At 38.5% G+C, this 22,961-nt stretch overlaps 2 protein-coding genes across 4 annotated transcripts; one reads left to right on the forward strand and one right to left on the reverse strand.

The window, feature by feature from the left end:
- The first annotated feature begins 4,602 nt into the window (after nucleotides 1–4,602).
- On the forward strand, nucleotides 4,603–8,444 carry LOC113235062 (caprin homolog). The gene is made up of 4 exons (XM_026470612.1): nucleotides 4,603–4,725; nucleotides 5,413–5,595; nucleotides 5,707–5,873; nucleotides 6,388–8,444. The coding sequence occupies exons 1-4, from the start codon at nucleotides 4,603–4,605 to the stop codon at nucleotides 7,754–7,756; spliced, it is 1,842 nt and encodes a 613-aa protein (XP_026326397.1). The 3' UTR covers nucleotides 7,757–8,444.
- A 4,782-nt stretch (nucleotides 8,445–13,226) lies between these two features.
- On the reverse strand, nucleotides 13,227–22,259 carry LOC113235063 (putative GPI-anchored protein pfl2). Of its 3 annotated transcripts, XM_026470616.1 has the most exons (9): nucleotides 21,980–22,247; nucleotides 20,654–21,686; nucleotides 18,164–18,934; nucleotides 16,933–17,090; nucleotides 16,056–16,193; nucleotides 15,636–15,882; nucleotides 15,273–15,559; nucleotides 14,884–15,066; nucleotides 13,232–14,294 (listed from the first exon to the last, which is right to left on the reverse strand). In XM_026470616.1, the coding sequence occupies exons 2-9, from the start codon at nucleotides 21,513–21,515 to the stop codon at nucleotides 14,208–14,210; spliced, it is 2,733 nt and encodes a 910-aa protein (XP_026326401.1). In that variant the 5' UTR covers nucleotides 21,516–21,686; nucleotides 21,980–22,247; the 3' UTR covers nucleotides 13,232–14,207. The 3 variants fall into 3 exon arrangements, with proteins under 3 accessions (XP_026326399.1, XP_026326398.1, XP_026326401.1); XM_026470614.1 differs by having other exon boundaries at nucleotides 13,227–14,294; nucleotides 15,273–15,541; nucleotides 18,164–21,686; nucleotides 21,980–22,259; XM_026470613.1 differs by having other exon boundaries at nucleotides 13,227–14,294; nucleotides 18,164–21,686; nucleotides 21,980–22,259.
- Nucleotides 22,260–22,961: the final 702 nt, after the last annotated feature.

Genomic DNA, 22,961 nt, shown 5'->3' on the forward strand with positions numbered 1-22,961 from the left:
ATTTAAATTTCGAATAGGTTGACTTGGGACATTTTTTTCGTGGTTTTCGTATTAGACCCGTCGTCCATTTATTTGTAAGTCAATGAATAAAATGCTTATTTTTACAGATGAGACCGCGCCGTTTGCATGGCAAATGGCACGTCATAATACGATTTTGCTATGAAAGAAAAGGTGAACGGATTTCGAATGGGGAACGTAAACTGCATGGACAATGAATTGTTTTTGTGAGGTCATAGTACGAATTTGACAGGCAATCCAACTTACAGGCTTAAATAGGATTGCTCTATGAGCTCATAGTAGGCCCCCAGGTCCCATCGGTTTGACATAAATAACACCAGGAGTAGTTTTCATAACATTATTAACTTTGAGTAAATCCATTTTGTTATTTTGATCATTGTTCGAAGAAAGTAGGATTGTATACTCTTTCTTGTCATTATCGATGTATATGTGGTTATAATCTCTGAAAAATCCTCTACGGGTTCGAGAAAAGCTTGCCGCCATTTTCTTGAAAAAAGATTCTACGAAGTCACTCTTCTCATCGTTTGTCCTTTTTCCGGGACGGACGATGCCGTAGTTGGAGACACTCATTTACCCAATTAGTAGTAACGGATATGCAAGTAAATTCGACAGCAATTTAAGTAATCGAAAAGGGCGTAAAAGTAGTTTTCAAAATTAATTAAAATAAACTAATTTAAAGCTGGGCGCCCTTTTGCTTTTTGACAATATTTATTTTACTCACTGACTGAGCTTTGGCTACAAGCAACAAGTCCTTCTTTGCAAACATGGCGGCCAATTGTTTTTTTTTTTGTAGAATTTTATTTATTTCCGTGTGTTTCGTTTGTTGCAATGTTTGTAATAAATTGTTTGCGTAAATTTAAAAAATATTCCAAATTTTTCGTCATACACTAATATCCAATCACACACATACATATATCTAGATATATGTTTATGTATCTAATGAAGATCATTTATCTAGGCCCGCAGCGTAACGGCCGCATTTTGTGAATTTTGGTAAATGGCGATGTCTCCATGAACTTTGTAGATGCAATGCATATTCCACACTCATTCTCAACAGTTCTTTTATTACTTTTCTTGATTTTATATAAGACTAGTCTGAGAGGGCGAGGGCCTGGTGAGCTGTAATACAGGTTTAGTTGCCTAGTACGGTCTCCAGTCTCTCACAAGTGTTTCAATTTCTCATATTGTTAGTCTAATGAAATTTATATTAGTTTAAGTTCTTGTGTTGAGAAAATAAATAATCATTTCATTTCATAATCATTTCATTTCACACAAGTTAGGTGGCCCATGACTTATCGGTACCATTATTATATTCTAATGGTTGTTATTGTGGCGTTTTATTATTCGATAGAAGAACCGAAGAACGATAAATTCCCCAAACTATCTTGTTATAAAGAGTGAAACTGCTACGTTCTAATTTCCCGCCTAAAGAAAAAAATAAAACAATATCAATACAAAACAATGCATATAAGAGAGATAGCAACTAGTAATAGTAAAAGATCCTTTATAGACGTGTATGTCTTTTCTCTTTCATACTCGTTAAATAGCTAAAATAGTACTAAGTAAGCGAGATTAAATAAATTACCTTGGGATGTTCTTTGTCAAAATTAGTCGATTAAAGTACATACTAAAAGTAACATACATACATTTTGAGTTTCATAAATTCTATCTTTTCATGTTTATCTATGGCCAATGTTCAATAAAAAAAAAAAAATTATATTGGTACACCTGATTTTTCCATATAGCAATTCTAATGTAAGATTTGTTTTCATTCTGACTTTATGTTTGGAAGAGGATATTTTTAGTAATAATTTCTGTTTGTGCTGGCTGGTTTTAGCCACTCTTATACCTATAATTTGTGATTACGCTTTCATTAAAGTGAAAAAGAAATGCCATCCTATGCCAGCGTTGGCATTAGTTAGTCAAATAAATGAATAAATTAGCATTTTTTCAGTTTAATGAAAGCGTCATCTCATAACAATTATTGCTAATTTATCATTGACTTACAATTATATGGACGTCGGGTCCGCGCTAAAAAGTGTCCGCACTTGTAAGGCGCTAAAATCGTATACAGAGCGCGACACTCCGCTTTAGTCTTCATTTGTTCTACGGACAGCGCGATACTGCGATGACATAACAATTTAAATTTCGAATAGGTTGACTTGGGACATTTTTTTCGTGGTTTTTGTATTAGACCCGTCGTCCATTTATTTGTAAGTCAATGTAATTTATGCATTTATTTTAATAACTAATTAATTGCAGTTGCTATTAAAACGCTTATAAAGAAATATCAAAGGCCTGTGTGAAGGGTGGACGTGGCCACTAGTTACGGCGCCACACTTATTAACATATACCTAATTTGGGACCCTAACTCGTTAATTGTTATTAGGTTGTACTCCCTAATTTAGAGTGAGGGTTCCTTAAAATTAGGTAGAGTATATGCGCTTGAATAGTATCAAACAATGATAATTAATATGAAAAAAATAGCGGCTAGAACTGGCATTATTCATATTTTTAAGGCATCGTCAGCATCACAAAAATTTAATCATGTTTCCATGTAGCGCCAATTTCCAAAGATCGTATGTTTTTGTAAAAGAAAACAAAAAAAATTGCGACGTAAGCCTTCATAAATTAGTGGAAGGACATCGGTGCTAGGGGCTGGAAGAAATAGCGTCTGGTGTCGAAGATTAAGATCCACTTTGGGTCACTGCGCCACCGAAGTAAGTGCTAACGAGCACCACTTCTTGTCACGTAAGCTATAGTTTATGTTTAATTTCTGCAATTACCAGCTGATTAATCCGTGCAGCAAAGAAAAAGCCATCATGATGGGTATTTTAATTCTTATTCTAATTAATTTAAATTAGGAGTCTTTCTGTTGAGCTTATGATAGATACAGCATCCATAGAGCTTTATGGTTTATTTAAAAAGCGTGCCTCCTCCCATACTCAGTCATCTTATGAGATATTTGAACATAAGGCGGAAGTATTAGCCAAATGAAGCAAAACTAGTAAATTAATTTGTAGAGATTTGAATATTTTACTAGAAGACTTATAAATAGTGTTGTAGTTTCTACTAGAGTCGCTTCTGTTTGTTTGGACTATATTTGCACCAATATCAACCTTAGTAAGATATCTATTATAAATAATATAATCTCGGATCACTGTGGTCAATTGGTCATTTTAACTATAAAATTACAATTACAATTATGTTTAGCGTGATGGGGTATATAATATTAAAATTTTAACAAGAATACAAAGCAGAAAGATTGCGCCTCATTCATATACAAAATAATTGTATACAACATTTTATACTGTGGACACTTATACAATAATTCCGTTTTCAACTTATTACTTAAATTGTAAGTATGCTATTAAAAACATCACAAATAATTCATGAATTCTCATCAGTTTGTTACACCGTACATATAATAAACAAGGTCTGAGAGTCTATATATACTAACTCAGCTAGAATTCAAATTTTTCTCGTACTAATAATACGGTTCATTTTGCTTGGGTCGAGCGGCAGGGAGATTGGCTTTATTTCAAAATTTATTTATTTACAAACGAAATTAAAGCCATTTGAACAATGTATATCGTATAGTATACGTGTTCTATTTACTTGAGTAGATATAAAAAAAATGGTATATAAAGTACCTATTTGAATACAGCGATTTTCTTGTAATAGTTCGAGATAAGTTTGTGTTTCTTTTCTGTCGCGAAAATTTTTAGCAATCGTGTTTTCACACCGTGTAGTAATCAGTGTATATCTTCAATTTTACAATATATTTTTTCCAATGTGACTGATCAACACTTTTACTATTGTGCGGAATCATCAATCCCATCTGAGTAATGAAAGAATCATCACATGGATCATGAATATGAACACGCATTGAGTAAATGGTGTGAAAATCATTTACAAAAATTTTTGTCTTCCCACTATATTCCTTACCAAAATTTTGGTTCACATAATGTATGTATTTATTAGTAGTAATGTTCTTGTAAATTAATATCTTTTTTTTTACAGTGTAATCGATCCTACACATTGACTTACAAATAAATGGACGACGGGTCTAATACAAAAACCACGAAAAAAATGTCCCAAGTCAACCTATTCGAAATTTAAATTGTAATGTCATCGCAGTATCGCGCTGTCAGTCGAACAAATGAAGACTAAAGCGGAGTTTGGCGCTCTGTATACGATTTTAGCGCCTTACAAGTGCGGACACTTTTTAGCGCGGACCCGACGTCCATATAATTGTAAGTCAATGATCCTACATCATAGATGTGAACTTGATTGCTACTAATTTACGCTTGAATTGTGTCCAGTAAAATCACCACACTCGAAGAAAACTTTTGAAGAAAGAAAACATTATACAATAAAAATGTCGCTAATCAAAACGAAGCAGAAAATAATTGTTGCCATTGCAAAATATTTTACAGTTAGGCCAACATTTAGATACTAATTTTCATTGCGTCTCCCGTTTAGTTGACAGCTGCCATAGTGGATATAGATAGATAGATAGAAAATATCTCTTCAATCAACCACCACCATTCCCAATCTAGGAAAAGTTGTTGCCTGTGAAGGATGCCTTCAGCTGCGAATGCGAAGTCTGAAAAACCAGCCTCTTCGGAGGCAATGGATAATTCGCCAATACGACAAATTATGACAATTATTGAACACAAAATCCGTAATTTGGAGAAAAGAAAGGTATGTACAAATTAGTATCAACAGCAATGTATACAGCTGTATTTTTTCTAATCTAGACTTTGTTTCAAGTGAAAAAGTGGCTGTTGGTTAATTATCTTTATTATTGTACTGATTAGATACCGCGGGGAAGCGCACTTTATGTAAATAAAGTTGTTGCGTACCGTTGACGCCATTTTCACACATGTGCTCTTCGAATGTTGACGATACAAAACTATGACGCCTTAGTTTCAACAATGAATTCACTAATTTTGTTCAGTTTAATTAGGAATGTTCATACGTTAACTATGCAGTGTTATACGTACGTCGCCATTAATATTAAGCTTGGTCTTTGTTCTTAATTTTGCTGTTATTTCGTATGTTTATGACAATGTGTACCAAAACGCCTTAGTGTTCGTAAATTTTTTGGTTACCGTGATATATCACTGGCTTGCTGTATTAAACAGAAAAAAATTAGTGATTTTGCACTTCATGACCATTGTAAAATATTTAAATAGGTACTTAATATGTGTAGTATGCTCCAATTTGTACAGAATGAAAGATACATTTCTAAATTTAGGAATAATAAACACTAAGGGCATCCTTAAAATGAAATTTTTTACCAAAATTATTACTGCAAAAGTAGTTTAAAATTAGCATTGTATAAATTATAGCACAGTCTCTGTGTATCAATGATGTACAATTTTATAGAGTAAGCTGACATCATACCGGGATCTCCAAAAAGCAGGCAAAGAGCTTAATTCGGATCAGAAAGTAGCAGTCGCTAAGTATGATGAAGTGGCCCAAACACTCGAGTTTGCACGGGATCTCTCTAAACAAGTAACAGCGATCGCCACTTCTGCTGAACGTGAGGCCAAGAAACAAGCCAAGAAGGTATATATAATTTGTGATGCAAAGAATTTAAAGCTCTTCATTATAACTTGTGTAATGAAACATTTCTTATCTTAAATTATTCATTCTTTATCATTTATTTTTAACCTTCAGGAGGCTTGGGTGCGTTATGCAGCAGAAACAAGCAAGATTCGAGATGTCCTGCTAATCCTGGACTGCCTCATGCAAATGGGCAATACTGAAGTGCGGGAGGACTTTCTAAATGGCACCAATGGTGCTATCAAACTTGCTGAAGAAGATCTCAAGATCTTGGATGAACTGTAAGTAATTTGGAAGAAATAAACAGCTTAAAGGATGGGTCATTGAAATAAAGAGCTGTGTACATGTAAAATAAATAATTTTATCAAGTTTTGTGTAATTGATAAATAGGTGTATGAATATACTTGGTATGGAATTTTCAGTGGAAAATTTACGCTTTGCCACTATCTTGATGTTCTCCATCATCTGCTTTATATTTCTCAGATTTTCTGTCATCATTGTATTAGTTATTATATTTCAATAATTAAAAATTACTGTATATAATTGTATAGGTTAGGCCCAAGAACATTCTCATTGAGTAAAAAAATGCCCACAATGCACTGTGGTAGACTGGCAAATTTTATTAAGTGCCATAACATGAAAACATATTGCAAATATTTTGAAGACATATTTGTTTCACTCAATGAACATTTTCATTCTTTGAACCAAATATGTATGTAACTTTAGATGTTAGTACATTTTAAGTTATATTTCTTATTATTGTATTATAATATATATTCATTCCTATTTTTACAGCTACCCAGAAGTGACACCAAAACATGAGTTAAATGAAGAGGGACAACCTGGATTTCATGCCTACACTACTAAAGCAGCTGAACATCTGTATGCTATTATTGATGGCAAGCCAAAAGAAATCCTGGGCACCACTTACTCACATATAAAAGAAATTGTGACATCTGTTCATGAATGTGGATACTTCGACAAAGGGGCTGAAAATGCCATAGTCGAAAGAGAATTAGGTACTGTTGGCCCAGAAGAGAAGATACTGGAAACAACCGAAGAAGAAGCAGACCCAGAAGTTGTGGCGGTATATGTGGCACCAGCTGGCCTCCCGGTTCCTCCCGCACCAGCTGTGGTTCCAGCGCCTGCTTATCCTCTTCGCCCCCTGCCTCCTATAACTGTTCAGGAAGTCGAACATGCTTATTTCTCACAACAATACCCTCAACAGAGACCCATTTCCGAAGTGATAGGATCACAAAATTTCTTCTTTCTACAAGAATCAGAGATTGACAGCCCCATTGGAACTCCTCAGCCACCACCAATAATGAACCAACCTTCGCCGCCTGCGCCTATCCCGACTCAGACGTTCACAAATCAACATTTCGTTCAACTGCCAGGTGGACGAGTACCGGACCCCTCCGCAATACCCATACCACCGCAACCGCACTTTCCGGACCACGTGACTTTCGCGGCGGTACCCATACCCGCACCTTTGCAGGCAGCACACCCCCAACTTCCTGGGCTTGCACCTGTCCCCGTGCCCGGCCCGGCACTTGGGCCCGCGCATCCCGTGCCGCTGCCTCCGGCAGACTCACATACCGCCCCAAGGGAGGAACGCAAGATACCCACTCCCACTGAAGATAAGAACGATGATGAGTGGAAGGAGACACAGAGTCCGGAACGCGAAGAGACCGGTGACCGCAAGACACAGGGTCAAGGCGACGGCAATGGTAGATTCCGTAGGTATGGCCGCGGCGGTCGAGGAGGAACCACTAATGGCTATCGTGGACGCGGCGGTGCTTTCCAGAGCCGTCAAGGAGGTGACTACCATGGTGGTCGACACGGTGGCGAGTATCAGAACAGATCTGGGAAAGACGACCGATATCAAAACAGGCAGTATAATGATGGCTACCAACACAGACATAACAAGGAGGGATATCAAAATAGAAGTGGCAATGATGGATATTACGGTAATGGTGATACTGCCGCCGAAGGACATCAACAAAATGAAAATGGTGGTCGTGACAGATACAACGACAATAATCAAAACTATCAAGGAGGTTTCAAGAGCCGCGGCAGGGGAGGCCCTCGGGGCGGCAATCGCGGTGCGTTGCGACCCCCGCGCCCTCAACAGTACAATCGTAAATCTGAAAACGTTAAATAGCTCCAGCACACTTTGGCAATGTGTCGCATTCGTGGCTTCGCCGTACTATAATATTCTTTGACGGACTAAATCATTTGTGAAGGCAGATTTCACCGGCAACAACGCGCTGTGGTAACAACAAACAGAGATTATCATTAAAAAAATTTAAAAAAAAACTAAAAAAAAAGTAAAACATTAAAACTTGAAACTGAATAAAAAATAAGTTACTTGAATTTAGATGTATGATATATGCAATTATTATAAGTTACGTAATTTTAGATTCTTGTATAGGTTGTCACGCAAGTGATAGTGACGCGGTGTGGAGCGGGTCCGTCGCGACTGGTCGCTCGGTACCTCGTGCCTCGTCCTCGTGATAATTTAAGTACAGGAGATGCACACAACTGACGATAACTGTCTACCGGGACCTTTTCCAAATCTCATTGGATTTGTACTTTAATACGATTAATTTAAATGGTAATTATATGTGTTAAGATGTTCTATACCTGTTTGTTTTCCTTTAATTAACCATTATTTCTGCGATGATTTTGTTTTTAATAATTTTAATTGAAAAGTTATGCAATTTTACCTTATCTTCTGAGATGCATTTGTTAATTAGCGACGGTGTTAAAGTGAGCATAAATGGGTACAGTCCACTCCATAACGTTTTTGAAGTATGTAAATTTGTGGCTCTCTTTAGGCTCAATTTCATTTGCGGCGGAACGGAATTGAAGGGAATTTTTGTAACGATATTGTACATAGCATAATGAACTTTATGGTCAATTGTGCAATCGAGAATGCTCGCGCACTCGCGAGACTTGCGCGGAAGATTTTGGCACATATCTAGTTTGTACGTCACACAATTGACCACAAAGTTCATTACGCTATGTACAATATAGATACAAAAATTCGCTTCGATTCCGTTCCGTCGCAATATAAATTGAGCCTAAGTATTTCTTCCAGGCTTCCTTATTTTTTAAAAACATTGTTCTCAATAGGGGCTGTGTGCAGGCAAATTAAAGAGTATTCTATGAAATGTGAATTGTTTGATTTTGGCCCTGAAGATTTTATAAACTAATAGTGCATTTACACCAGGTCGAAGGGACGCTCCCGATTGCCCTCCGATGGCGGCACGGGTCAATTAGGGTTAATTTAGGTTGCGGCGGAACAAGCGAAATTCGTCTCGCTGAAAGGTGCGCGCGATCGCCGGAATTCGCGAGCATTCCGCAGATTCTCGTGACTGCGCCTTCAGGCTGTAGTATGTGTTCAGTGACAGTTAGTGACCGCGTAAAAATATGTTTGTATACAAAATGTTGTTTCTTATGACCGCTAAGGGGAGCTATAATTTACTTGGATATTGTTTTTACTTCGCTTATTTAGCTCTAAGTTAAGACAAAGAAGTAAAGAAAAGGAAAAAAAATATTTGGGTTCATGATTTATAGAAGAAAGGAAATTATTGGACAATATAAAACATTTTGTAAAAATGTATCAGTTTATCCTACTATATTTTATTATTAAGAAGTGGACTTCGATAAGTTGGTGTATATATTACGGCGTGTGCCTCATTCCAGCGCAGCGTGACCATAGTCGAGTTTTTGAAATTTGACTAGTTCGATAAACAGTCACCATTTAGTCGGTCCGCCGTTCAAGAGTTATAAGGGTGTTATATTGTCCCGCTGAAATAAGCTTAATCCAGCGGTACCATTTCTCGATCTCGAGAACCACAACACCTTACTTAGATCTAATTACATGAAAAAAAGTCGAGATTTAGTCGGTACGCCTACTATGTTTTGAAGTTATTAAGGTGTATGTCCACACTGGAGTAAGCTATTCCGGCGGCACCATTTATGAATTTAGAGAACCACAGCTCCTAGCTTAGATCTGATTCCACCCAGAAAAGTCTTGAATTAGTCGGTTCTAGTCGCGAAATTCTAGAATTAGTCTCTTATCATTTAGAATTTGTGTCGCTGTAGTTTTTACATTATACAAACAATTTCATTTTTGCACCAAATAGATCAACTTTTCATCCGATTCAATGTTTTTTTCTGGCATACTACGTACACAACCTATGTATTTCGTATACACGTGACGCTGCGCTGCAGCTGCAGAATTCCCGCGAATGCGCGAGAATTCCGCGGAAGACGCACGACCTCTTTTTTTGGATCGTATCTAGTTTCTACAATCGAACATAATGATCAAGATGTCTTCAATATGGTTATAAAAATTCACTTTCATTCCGTTCCGCCGCAATGTAAATTGAGCCTAAGATGTAAACGCTACGCGCTACTCCATCGCCTTTGGCAAGCGACAGTCAGTCCTATATCTTTCTACTTAAGTTTTGATTATAGTGACCCTCCCTACTAACCTCTTAGTTATGCGGGAAGGGCACTATAACTTGTGAAAATACAGGGAAGAACCTTACAAGTTCAGGTCTTTACTCCAGGACCTGAACTTATAAGGGATCCGGATCAGCCCGTGGACAAGGCCCACCACGTTGCGCGTGCTGGCCGCGTTGCCAATTTGTGGGGAAATTCCAAACTGCGGGGATTTTGTGAGGATTGGAGTAATGCAGGTTTATATCTACCCATAGGTAGACATAAAGCTGCATTACTCCAACTGATATATAGCTGATACATCAATAGTTTAATGATAGTAACAAAAAACACCGTTTACGATGAACATTATTGGTTTGCAACATAGTACATCTCTCGTTTACTGTATAGAAACACTATACATAATATTAAATTATGTAGAAGTTTTGCTCTGTGCCTACTCTAAAAGTACATTAAGAAAAAATGTCAACCTATTATCAGTTTTAATGCCCGTTAAAGCTTGAGCCGATCACATTTGTCGCATTAAGCCTGTTGCCCGTCGCCATTGGTTGAGGTAGGAAAGGTTAAAAATTACTTCTCCATGAGTATTGCTATTTCTTACCAAACATTTTCTTTATATTCAATCGTTTTCGTCGTTTCGTCATTTTCTTTACGTTCATTCAAGGCTTATTGCCAAGTATACTACACGTGTAACCTATGGTCCAACTTTACGCAGAAGGACATTAGCCCCTTTCGCGTCCAATATAATAACGGCTTCAGGATGTTGATGGAGATGCGGATGCCTCGCTATTGCAGCGCGTCGGGAATGTTTGCGCAGGCGCGTACTGACTATTACGCCATCTTGCGCAAAAAGGCAGCCTCGCTGCTCTGCAGATTGCGGGCCAGCGGCAACACCACCCTGACGACTGTGGTAGCTAGATTTGATGGTAGGTCGCGAAACGAATCATGGAGTCATGATCGTTCTGGGCAACGCACATCGCGACATCACACTAATAACCGCGACGAGCGGTCGCGTCGTCATCGTGGCAGGTCCTCATGCCACTCGCGTGACAGGTCGCAGCATAACCCGCGGGAAAGCACGCACCAACGTTCGCGTAAGAATAAATCTCGTTCACCATCACGGCGACACACGCCAGAGACGGATAAAACGTTACATAACGTGTTGAATGCAATTTTAAATAGATTAGGTGCGGTTGAAAAGAGTTACGGCATTAATGTTTCCACACCTAATGCTAAGAGTGCGGTAAACAATTCTGCAGCGACCTTTCACACTTTTGCTAATAATTCGGACGTGCGCGTTTCTAACGAAACTTTAGAATCGGAGGCGCGAGGCGTTGCCTGCGTATCCGGCGCCCCAACTAGTATAAGTCAACCCAACCATACCCCACTGACGGACCAAGTGCACACGTTCGATAATTCTTCAATCACTGGAGGCGAGTCGATAGCCGAAAACGTGAATATTTCTGAGTCGACTAAAGCAATAGCGGAGGCAATCAAGTCATTACAGCCAGTTAGATCTCATAGTTATTTTGTGTCGAATTTCGACCCCTCCATTCACAACATTGAATCATGGTGCGAGGAAGTAAATCGTGCAAAAGATGCTAACGGCTGGAATGACCACGAGTGCCTCTCGAGGGTGGCTTCGTGCCTCAAAGGTGACGCGAAGGTGTGGCTTAATGAGTGGGTTAAGAATGACCGCACGTGGACTAACTTCAAACTCGAGTTCAAGCCCTTATGTCCGCAAAAATTAGACTACGCCAACATTCTGTTCGATGCAATGAACGCCACGTCGGATAAATATTCTACTTAAACAGAGTATGCTCGTCGCACTTTGCTTCGCCTAAAGATAGTTAAGGATCTCAGCAGCGAACTTATGACCTCCATTGTGATTCGTGGTATAGACAACCCGCAGGTCCGAGCAGCGGCAGCAAATGCGGACCTGACTCCGGAAAACCTGGTGTCTTTCCTATCTATTTATACAAAACTGGCTCGTAGGAAGCAAGAGCTTAAGAGCCATTATGCGCCATTTCCTTCAGGTGCTTGTTAGCAAAATGTGTTTGTGAGAAAAATAATTTGCTGACAAACACTATTAAATATTAGTATTAAGTATTATTTCTGCCCTAGTTTTTTCTTTTTACTAGTCACTAAGAAAACTGTTACTAACCAATTTATGGACCCCGTTGTCTGAATTAAAAATAAAATAAAATTTACAAACTTGAAGAGTATTTTGAGTCGAACCTATAAATAGCGATATTTGTCGACGACATAAGTAATAATAATAATAATAGTACATTTTAGTAGCATTAGAGCTCCGTGTGAAAGAATTAGTCTAGAGAAGTTCTGTCATCTTACCTATTTCTGCTGCCAAACAGTAATGTGAGCATTACTGTGTTTCGATTCTGAAGGGTAAAGGTGCTGGTAAAATTACAGACTTGTCAACTTATGTCATATACTTGTCTCAGGGTAACAAGCGCAGTGGCAGTGTCCCTTAGATCTTTGTGATTTTAAGCTCTGAGTAGCAATGCATGGACAGTCGTCTCGCTTATTAGCAGGCGTACTTGGTAGCATAAAAAAAACCATTATTATAAAAGCATGGGAAGTGAGCGATTGCCAGACGAATAAGTTACCTGTGTTATACAAGTGTATATTTGTATTATACATTTTAGCCTATGAATAGCAATAACTGACGCATCACTCAATATGGTACGATTCTGTTTACTGATAAACTAGCGAATTAATCTATTTGCGGTTGGATTTTCTATAAGAACGACATAGGTGTATGTATCTAGTAACACCGCGTATTACTATATAGGGCAACATGGACGCGTTGAGACGACCAGTTTGGTGCACCGTTCGTATTCTACTATTGAGCACTTTAAGTTATGCAAATGTGTGCGTCCGTACACGTTACAACCCGCGCTGCGACGTTAGTACAGAGTTGCCATAGTTGTTCTTTTTCTACTATGGTATTACTACACTTCTAACTGTCATTTTGTAAAATGGAGCATCTACCTCCATATCGTTTTATGCAAAAGTAAAATAACCCATTCAGTAAAACTGCCATTTATTAGGTCTTAAAATAAGAAATGGTATCCAAAATGAGAATGTTCTGTCCACTGGGAACAAAATAAATAAGTTCACTTTAGCTTTACTTATATATAGGACAGAACTTTTATTTGTAACAGTACATACTACTTATCTAACTACGAATCAATTATTTCTGTGTAATTATAGTAAACCTATACAACCTAAATCAATTATACAAAATATCTTTTTCATAAAATGTACTTACTTATGTTTAAAGTAGAAATATAATATCGACACCATTTTGTTCATTAAATTTAGGGCAGACAGAAACCAAGATGAAATTCGAATCACACATTAAAGGATATATTTCACTCAATGACTTTAGGAATGTATAAGACCACCAAATTACGTGGAAACTGTTCCCGGTTTTGACAATATCTTCCATAACATAAGCATGACTAATCATTACGATCCAGAAACCACTTGTAATTTAATGATGCACTTTTAAATTTGACAAACTGTAATACAAAAAGGTGTCTAGCACTTGCACTTATTGCTTTGAATTTTAACTGAACTACTAGAATGTATATAAGAATGCGTTAAAGGCAAAACACTATTGGTTTAATATTTTGTTCCCGAAAATCGATTGCACACTTGATATTGATAACGAAAACATGATCCGGAGCCATAATTAAGAAAATTTAAGATACATATTATGTTACTATAAATGATAATTATACATCTAATTAGGCCGTATGTTTACAACAGTATGAAATCACAAAATTATACAAAGAGTTTAATATACCTCAATTACGTCGAAAGCATAAAATGGCACCGGAATTAAATTAAATAACTGATACTAAGTAACAGCCAATAAAATTCGATAAGTTTTATAATTATTGAATACGTAACATACGTGATGTACATTAGAAAATAAAGATCCGCTTCGATTTACAGTAATAACGTACTTACTTGTAAATGCCCGTACATTCTTTTTCCGCACGACAAATCAATTATTATAGAGCATATGTCACAGGTAGATACAAAAATTAAATAAGTAATGTCCTTTATGTGTTTGAAGCACTACGAATGCCGTCACTTAACGATCGCTACCGTTATATCATTTGCCGGGACATGGCCTGCCGCAATTTGCGTTCCCAAGACTCTGCTTCGGCCCACGAATGTCTTACGTCTCGGAAAAGCTGTGGGGAGAGAACAGACTATTAGTGCAAACCATATAACTATCGACAGACTGCATAATGGCGTGTTTACACAGAGTCGACTGTCGCCTTTGGCAGACAATTTCGCCTCGCCGAAGAAGGAGCAGTCGACTCGCTGTTTACAGAGCAGCGTCGCGGCTATTGACTTATAAGTCGACTGCCGCGTCTTCGGCAAGGGACCTCGGCTGACGAGGGCGGCACAGCCGAAACGTGCTTTAGATCGAGTCGACTACCGCCTTCGTCGAAATCACCAAATCATTACAAATAAAGTTTACGTACAGCGACTCAACAAATTGATTGGACAGGTAGATACTCATACCCAGGGCTCCCAACACTTGTTTGGTTGGCCGTCGCTTGCGGAAGTCTAACTGCTGTAGGCGACTGAAAGTGATTACATTTAGTCGACTCGATCGACTTCAGCAGCAAACTAGTCTTCAAACGACTCTGGGTTAACACCGGATAAGTTTCTGCCCGCGGCGGGCAAGCGCGGATGTATCTGTCGACCTAGTATAAAGGCGCCAAAACAAAGACTATCTATTAGAAAAGACCCAACATCAGCAAATTTTCTCACCTGCGATAGCCAAACTTCGTCAGCTAAAAGTTCATTTAAAATAACTGTGGTATCTTTCCTGGGGTCTTGCATCCTTTTTTCTGCAACACGTTTGCTGCATTCGGCGTACATTAAGTATTTCTGATGCGATATTCTGGAGTACAACTGCACCCGACCACAACATGTCGCACACACAAGGAATTCCTACGGAGAATATTAAAGCATTCAAGAGAAAATACTTCAAAGGACGTTTAAACAAATAAAAAGTCAAAAGCTACCAAAGTATGATCTAAAAGTTAATGTCTTCCTGATGCTCGTGTACAAATAACATCAAGTGTTTAAATGTAAATTTTTTAAACGGTTTTTCAGAATTCTGAACTCCGGGGAGTTGAAATTGTTTCAGTACAAACTTTTTCGTAAGCTAATCTGGCATCGGGTTGGACGGGCTCGAGGGTGGCCGGGTTGTAGGGCTGGCCGTAGAGCAGCAGCCGCGCGACGGCGGGGCGCGCGCAGGCGCGACAGGCGCCGGCGCCGGCCGCCACGCTGAGCCCGGGCCACGTGCCCACCGCGGCGTCGAGGGCGCGCGCGCCGCTACCCGCGCCGCCGCCCGACGATACTCGTGCTCGCATCGACTCCGTCACCTCGTCTACCGTCTTCACGTTTGAAAGGAAGTACTCGTCTGAAATTTTATTTCCCTCTTTAACACATTTGTAACTCGTTTATTAAGACGAGAGATCGTTATGTAAACGGGCATAAAACATTGTCATCTTTACCTTGTTCCTGAAATATTTCTGTAAGGAAGTTGGGATCTAACGCGTGCGATATAAGCGTTTGTATGTAGACCTCGAAGTTCTCCTGATACATTTGAGTTTCTAGCATTCTTTTTTCGATAAAACTACAGTCGTCGAATGGAAGATCACTTCTAACTAACTCTACAATAGTCTCTAAATGAGTCTGAGACCGAACTTTAACTGGTACTTGTGTGTATAATTTTTTATTCTCGGGGTTCCACGCTGCGTACTGTAAAGTAAAACGACACAAAACTTTAAGTCTGCTCTGGCAATGTGATATAAACAATAAATAAGTTTGTACCAATTAGTTAATCTGCCCTTGAGACGAAAAAAGGCACAACTTCTGTATAAAGTACGCATAGTTGTGCTCTTTTTCGTTACGAGGGCAGTATTTATACATACCGTCGATATATTCCTGTATAAAACTTTGCCGTTTTCGTCAAAAGGCTCATACTTTTGTAACAGTGTCTTACCGTCTACCCTCCAAATAGCCGGCCACATTTCAGTCAATTCACTTTTTATCGCAACAAATTCACCTGACTGAAACAGAAACGAAAATAAGGGTCGTATTCTAAACTCTACTCAATGCTCAAGTCAGGATTTGAGTATGGTTTAAAGCATTCGAAATCATACTCAAGTCCCTGCCATTAGGGTCGTACTTCCAGTGCTTGTGTTTCAATTGCAATCCTGACTTGAGCATTGAGTAGAGTTCTAGAATACGGCCCTAAGTGTAATTTCATATTTTAACAATTGTTTAAAACAAAAAATGATTATTATTTATTGAGCAAAGCCTATGTCAAAATAGCTAACTAAAACTACACAAGGTATATATAATAAGAAGACAAGCTGTAGATTAATTCAAAAGTAATTGATCACTGACTGAATGACTTCCCATACCAGAAAAAATCTGTATTATGGGAGATCAGTCATCCTCTATGACAGCCACCTCCACAACAATTTCAAAAAGTACTAAATTTCTTTTAATATAGTTTGCCAAGTCAAATAACACAAAATAAAAAGTAATATATACGTAAAATAAGAACTTCAATGACTTTGTATATGTAAAAAAGGGATTACTGTATCTTTAGCATCTTTATGTACGACGTTCTCCACGCCGCAGCACCATATCTCTAGCCCTGCACTGTATCTGAGAATTGGTAACGTGAATGTACATGCATATACTCTTTTCTGATCTCGACATGGTGTAGAGGCATATTTCTTGTATGTGTCCACGTACATATTATGGGAGAATGAGAGCTACAGTTAAATGTTTCAATACCTGATAGGGCATTTCCTCAATTGGTCTAGTATTATCGACTTGACCCGCGTTAGAGATTTGTTGATGGGACTTAATGTTATGCAACTTTCTATTCGAGTTGGCGTCATCCTCCGCAGTGCCGTAGAGGCCATAACCAAGATTAGCACCGTGGGCACCGGCTAAAACATTTCATCAACATAAATATTTATCATTAAAAAATGCAAATAATATAAGGAATATATATTAAATATACACAAGTAATTACCTGTTACGTAGCGAGGAGCACTTGAAGATGTCGGTAATTTACAAAACCAAAATGAATGAAGGGGTGGGACAGGAAGGGAACGCCCAGCAATGATCTACGATCGTCGCAGCGATAACATGTACAATGTACACAAACGATAAATATACATTTTCATAAGTCACATTTTAAAATAGATTTACAAATAGTTATTGTACATGTTATCCCTATATTGGCGAAATGAGGGGTGCTACCAGGAATAATTACAAAATTAAAACTATTCAAGACTTCGTCAGTAATATACTCGTTTTTATTTTACGTTTCCTCCTATTATACAAAAGTATTTACATAAAATATTGAGAATTGTGCATAAACAAATAACAATTAAATAGAAATACAAAACTTATGTTCTGGGCATTGCCTTCTAATACATTATCTTGCGCTTACTTATAGCTGTCAATGTATTATGCATTTCATTTCTTCCTTATGTAATATAAGATCACTTTCAGCTAAAGAATATGCATACACTATTGTAAGTACCAACTAAATTCCAATACTTTAAAATACAATACATTATTATATACAACAGACACCACTGGTACTAATTCCATAAAAAAATATACCACAATTTTGGAATCATTAATGGTAGCACCCCTTCAGTAGCGAGTATGACAAGAGTCACGGTTTCTACATTTACAATAAAATGGCACTAGTTATGTGTCATCATTATAACAACAATGGAAGTGAAATCTTGTTACAGACTAACCCTAAAACATTGAACCTCTACTAAAGATAGGTACATCACAATTCTTCATTAGAAATTATATACAAAATTAAAATCATAGATTTCATCTAATAAAAAAAAATACAGTATCACAGTTAAAATGTAACAAGTTTTCACGATATCTGGCCTATAAGGCAGTTAGCTTGCTCCTGTCATACAAGCTTCAGGGCTAGCTCTTCACCATCGCGCTCTACTTCTCAAGTGGAAATCAAATAAATTGAACGCACCTTCATCAGGCTGGTGTTGGTAATAATATTGTTGTTGGGGCGCTGCCTGCAGCGACGCCACGGGCTGCGGCGCAGGCGGCCGTGGCTTCTTCGGCGCGGCCGGCTGAGGCGCCACTACTGCCGAAGGGGTCGGCTTGTTCATAGTTGTTCTACCCTTCTTATCTTTGTCATTCAACGGTGTACTAGGCACATTGAGTACTGGCTTGTTCATCCTTCTCGCCTCTTCCTCAGCATCGTAATCTTTGCTACCATCAAATTTACGTTTTCTATCTTTATTTACATTGTAATAACGGTCGTCCAATTCAACTCCCTTTGGTTGTGAGCCGAGAAGATGAGACGCGGCGCCATGAATTTGATTAGCTCCTAACAAGCCAGGAGTACTCATACCTGCTGAAGATCCCATGCCAGCACTGCTCAATGACATGCCAGCATTTACTACATTGGTCGCCATCGCTCCATTGGCACTTTGTGTTGCATTTGCATCACACTGGCTTTTGGATTGATCATTTGAATAAGGCTTATTTGTATTGCTGTTGGTATTTGTTCTAGACCAAGTAGATTTTCTGGCACCTCTACCGGCCGGAGGAGGAGATGTATCGCGCTCTCCTTGTAAAAATTTGAGATAAGAAGCCATGAAGCCTGAGCCGGGGCCCGTGACAGGAACATTGAACTTTTTATCCATTATTTTTGAAGTAACGTCTTGTGAAGTACTGTTTATGTTCTGCTGCTGTGAAGTGGGTGCTACCGACGATGCAGTATTTGCTCGTTGTTCTGCAAGGAAACCAAGTTCTTCCTCTATATTAGGCACTACCACCTTAGGCTGTTCCTCTTCACGAGTTTCAGGCGTTGAAAACGATGATGAGGAAGCCGAAGGTGGAGTTTCACTGAATGACGATAATGGTGTTAACTCCACTGATGACTGGAAATCAGGATGAGGACCTAGGTGAAAGGGTGGGAAATAGGTTAGTGCATGTCCATGTTGCATAGCTAGTGCTTGGTGTTGGTTTGCAAAATTTGTAGTGTGTAAAGGGGCTTGAGAACCAAATGCGGAAGTGCCAGGAAACATTTTAGGTGGAGGAGGTGGAAGGTTCCATCTCTCAAAATCAAAGTAGGTCCCATTTTGCTGTTGGCTACTTGTGGAACTATGAGCAGGAGGAGGGATTCTATTGGCCAAATAATCTGCCATTACTACAGTTGATAGCTCATTCATATTTGCATGTGGCAATGGTTTTTCAGTACTTTTTCTTCTAGTAATAGTTTTACTTAATGTTGGTGTATTGGATGATGTGGTTTGACTTTTACAGGACTTAATCTCTTGTAATTGACAACTTTGTTGTAAACTTTGTAAATTTTTAACTATACTCATGGGATCTCCCCGACAGCTTGACAAATCTTGCAAAGCCACATTACTGCTATCAAAAAAGTTCTGGTGCTTCTCAGTCAGGTTTAGTGTTCTATGAGTAGATGTTTGAGACAGAGCCGCACTTTCATCATTATGAGTATTACTCTCAGCTACAACAGAACTATTGTAATTTGAAGAGTTATTGCTAGTACTAGAATATTTTCTTGAAGGTTGTCTGTCACCTTCCCAGCAATTTTGGCTGGATGACTGACTACGTTCATATCTGTTCTCTGAATAGCTTTTACTTTGTTCAATACCTAGGGCTCTAGTTATAACAGAAGGATAAGCTACTTGACTATTTTGTGAAGGAGGCCTCGCTACAGAGACGTCCAATGGTGAACGTGGTGCAGCATTGCTAGTTTTATAGTGTTCGCTATGTGGTTGTGGGGAGTTCATAGAGTTCATTGGACTATGATACATGGGATAAGCAGGACTAGAGCCATGGCCCAAAGGTGATGTTTGTGGTGGTGCTTGAGAAGGACTATGTCTTCTATTAGCTACTACACCACAATCAGGACCATTTTGGGAACTGCTACTGGAATAACCAGTGTCTGTACTGGAACTACTCTTTGCTCGTACATGATAATCAGGTTCCACATTGTTACCACTTTGGTAATGTCTAAAACTAGAGCCTTGTGAAGTTGAATATTGATTGGTTCCAAGCCTACTTGGCTTTGACGAACTCCCACTACTGTTACTATAACTTAGTCTTCCTGGAGCATCCATAATAGAATAGCTTATGGGAGAAGATTGGGGCTGTATTTTATCACTTGTTTCACAGGTTTTTCTTTGTTCACTGCTCAATTCTGGATAAATTTTACTTTGAGCTTTAGTTTGAACTTGCGGGGGTTTTGAAGTGGGTGATACAAAATTAGTGCTGGTAGTAGATTGCCTTGAAGACTTTTCAGTACTGGTGTTTTTTGGGGATTGAGAATTGTAAATGGAGGCCGAGGGTCTGGATGAGGAAGTTGTGGAAGAACGATAGTCCTTACTGGGAGGAGTTGAGGAGGAGGTAACTGGTGGAGTTGACACTATGCATGACTGCTGGGAATGTGCAGTTGTACTTGCAGAACTTGAATATGACTTACTTCCAGCATAATCCTGCTGTGATGAAAGTTGCCCACTTTTTGCAGTGCTTGTATTATATGAATTGTCAGTCTGGTTTCCAAAAGATGATGGAGATTGAAAAAATGTTGATGACGATGTGGATGAAGTTGGCTGCTTAGATGCTGTTGCTGGAGAACCAGATCTATTAGTTTGTTTACCAGAGCTGGAAATTTGGGAATTGAGGTGATTGTTAATAGTTTGTGCTGCAGCAAAATGGGCATTAAAATTTTCATAGGTTGCTGCCGATGCTTTTGTAGTTGCCGGGCTTGATGATGACGGTACTACGCTTTCATGGGGCAATATTCCAAAAGGACTTGGTAGTTGGTTATTTCCTTGCCAACTTAACCCACTTGTGCTTCCTGGTGTTGCAGGCTGGTCAAAAAATGATGTACCTTGGGCTGCAAGAGTTTGATGAGAGTAATTTTCTCTTAATGAGGAAAGTTCACTTTCTACAGAAGATTGCTTTGATGCAGCAGCAGCTTGTGCTTGGGCAATTACTTGACGATGCTGAGCTTGAAGTGATGAACTATAGTGAGCAGGCTTAGGGTTTGCGTGATGAAACAGTGGTGAAAACACTGCGTCATAACCAACAGCCGGTGGAGAAAGGAATCCTCCAGGGTTAAATGGTGACGCAGTTGATGAACCAAGTTGTCCTGCTAATGATGCTGTTGTGTGAGCTGCTTGAAGTAATAATTGGCTTGTAGTGGAAGGCACGGACTGTGTGCCTAGGCCTGAACCACTTCCTGCTAGGTGGTGATGAAAGTCCCCACTTGCAGCACCAGCCTGGACCCCTGCTAATCGATTGTAGGAAGCATATGCTGACCATGGTCCTACTGGATCCATTACCACCTCCGTGATGTTTTGTTTAGTGTCAATGTATGTATGTGTCAATAGAAGTCCACACTTTCATCCATAATTTGTAACGCACATCAAAAGTATTGTTACTACCACTAAACTGGAGCACTTGTAGTCATACTGCGTTGCTCATGCAACTTCGACATAAACAAAACACCCCTGAAAGGAAAAAAAAGGTATTATTTTTCCACTGTCATTCTGACAAAACGATGAATTCATTCCTCTTATTAGAACATTACACGCAAATTCACTGCAAAATATTACATTATTGATTAATGTATTACTACAACTCTGTAGCAAGAGGTTCAAACATAAAATTAACCAAACAAGCGAGGAACGAAACAAAAATAATCGGCGGCTTCGCCATAGTAGCGTCAATGAGGGAACAATACCGACACTGGCATTTTATACAAGTGGGCATATACTTCTTTTATAAGGTGAAATATTCATACCATCGCATTGGTTTGAAGTAACATTTATGAATGTAGTTTCCGAAGACGCTCACACAACAGATAACATCATAAATATGGCCTCGACTTCTTGCTGCGACCAGTTTTGTCTATTGTGAAATGAACAGCCACTCGATTTATATGTTACACACAATAGTTCACGTCTTTCTTTACACTTAGTTGATACTCCTCTTTTCTTTTTTTGAATGTATTTTCGTCAAAAAGTTTAGTTTACTTTATTTACAAGTAGAAATACGACAACGTTTCGCCTTTCACATTAATCGCCGCCATCTTACTTGTCGAATGTCGAACGACCGCCCGCCCGTTCTACACGCGATGCAGCGCCATCTACAATGCTTGCGACAAATCAGCAACAAATATAGAACTATTTTATTAATGAAGTTAATTAATGAAAAGAAAATTACAGAAAACACAAATACTACTCTAAGATTAATATTCATTTTAATGTGAACGATTACATGCTAGCAATAACTTATTATCTATAAAGAAATCAGTACTTCTGATGTAATTTTTAAATTACCGCTATTTCTGAAAAATTTTGCGTTTCGTTGTTGCTTCTTTTAAATAATTGATTTTTCAATGAACAGCAAACGTGCTAGACGTTACATTTACACCGACATGAGATGAAACTACTATATATCTGATAACAGAATATTGATAAATTCAGTGTAATTCTATCTAACCAGTGATAGTTAAAGGGCTTAGTCAGCACCATAAATTGTCTGGTGATATCATCAGCATTGCGGTCAAGGAGTACCACCACTAGCGGAATATATTGATAGACTTCACAAATCTCTTCAAGAGAAGAAGCTATAGCATAATTAAGTACCTATAAAATTAAACCAGGTATGAATAGTACGTAATACATTTATTTTTATAGCATTTCAACATCTTTGGTAAAAATAAAAATCACCACAAGGAAGACATAAATCTGTGCAACGGAGATTTGATGAGAAAATACGAT

The sequence above is a fragment of the Hyposmocoma kahamanoa genome, unplaced genomic scaffold (assembly GCF_003589595.1).
Source record: "Hyposmocoma kahamanoa isolate Upper Pololo Valley unplaced genomic scaffold, ASM358959v1 87, whole genome shotgun sequence".
Taxonomy (NCBI): domain Eukaryota; kingdom Metazoa; phylum Arthropoda; class Insecta; order Lepidoptera; family Cosmopterigidae; genus Hyposmocoma; species Hyposmocoma kahamanoa.

Coding starts and splice junctions, on each gene's coding strand:
- LOC113235062 (XM_026470612.1), top strand. CDS start 4,603: ATGCCTTCAGCTGCGAATGCGAAGTCTGAAAAACCAGCCTCTTCGGAG. Junction 4,726..5,412: donor GTAATTTGGAGAAAAGAAAG/GTATGTACAAAT, acceptor ACAATTTTATAG/AGTAAGCTGACATCATACCG. Junction 5,596..5,706: donor CCAAGAAACAAGCCAAGAAG/GTATATATAATT, acceptor TTTAACCTTCAG/GAGGCTTGGGTGCGTTATGC.
- LOC113235063 (XM_026470613.1), bottom strand. CDS start 21,515: ATGGATCCAGTAGGACCATGGTCAGCATATGCTTCCTACAATCGATTA. Junction 17,091..18,163: donor CCAACACCAGCCTGATGAAG/GTGCGTTCAATT, acceptor GAAATGTTTTAG/CCGGTGCCCACGGTGCTAAT. Junction 15,560..15,635: donor AGAAATATTTCAGGAACAAG/GTAAAGATGACA, acceptor AATGTGTTAAAG/AGGGAAATAAAATTTCAGAC.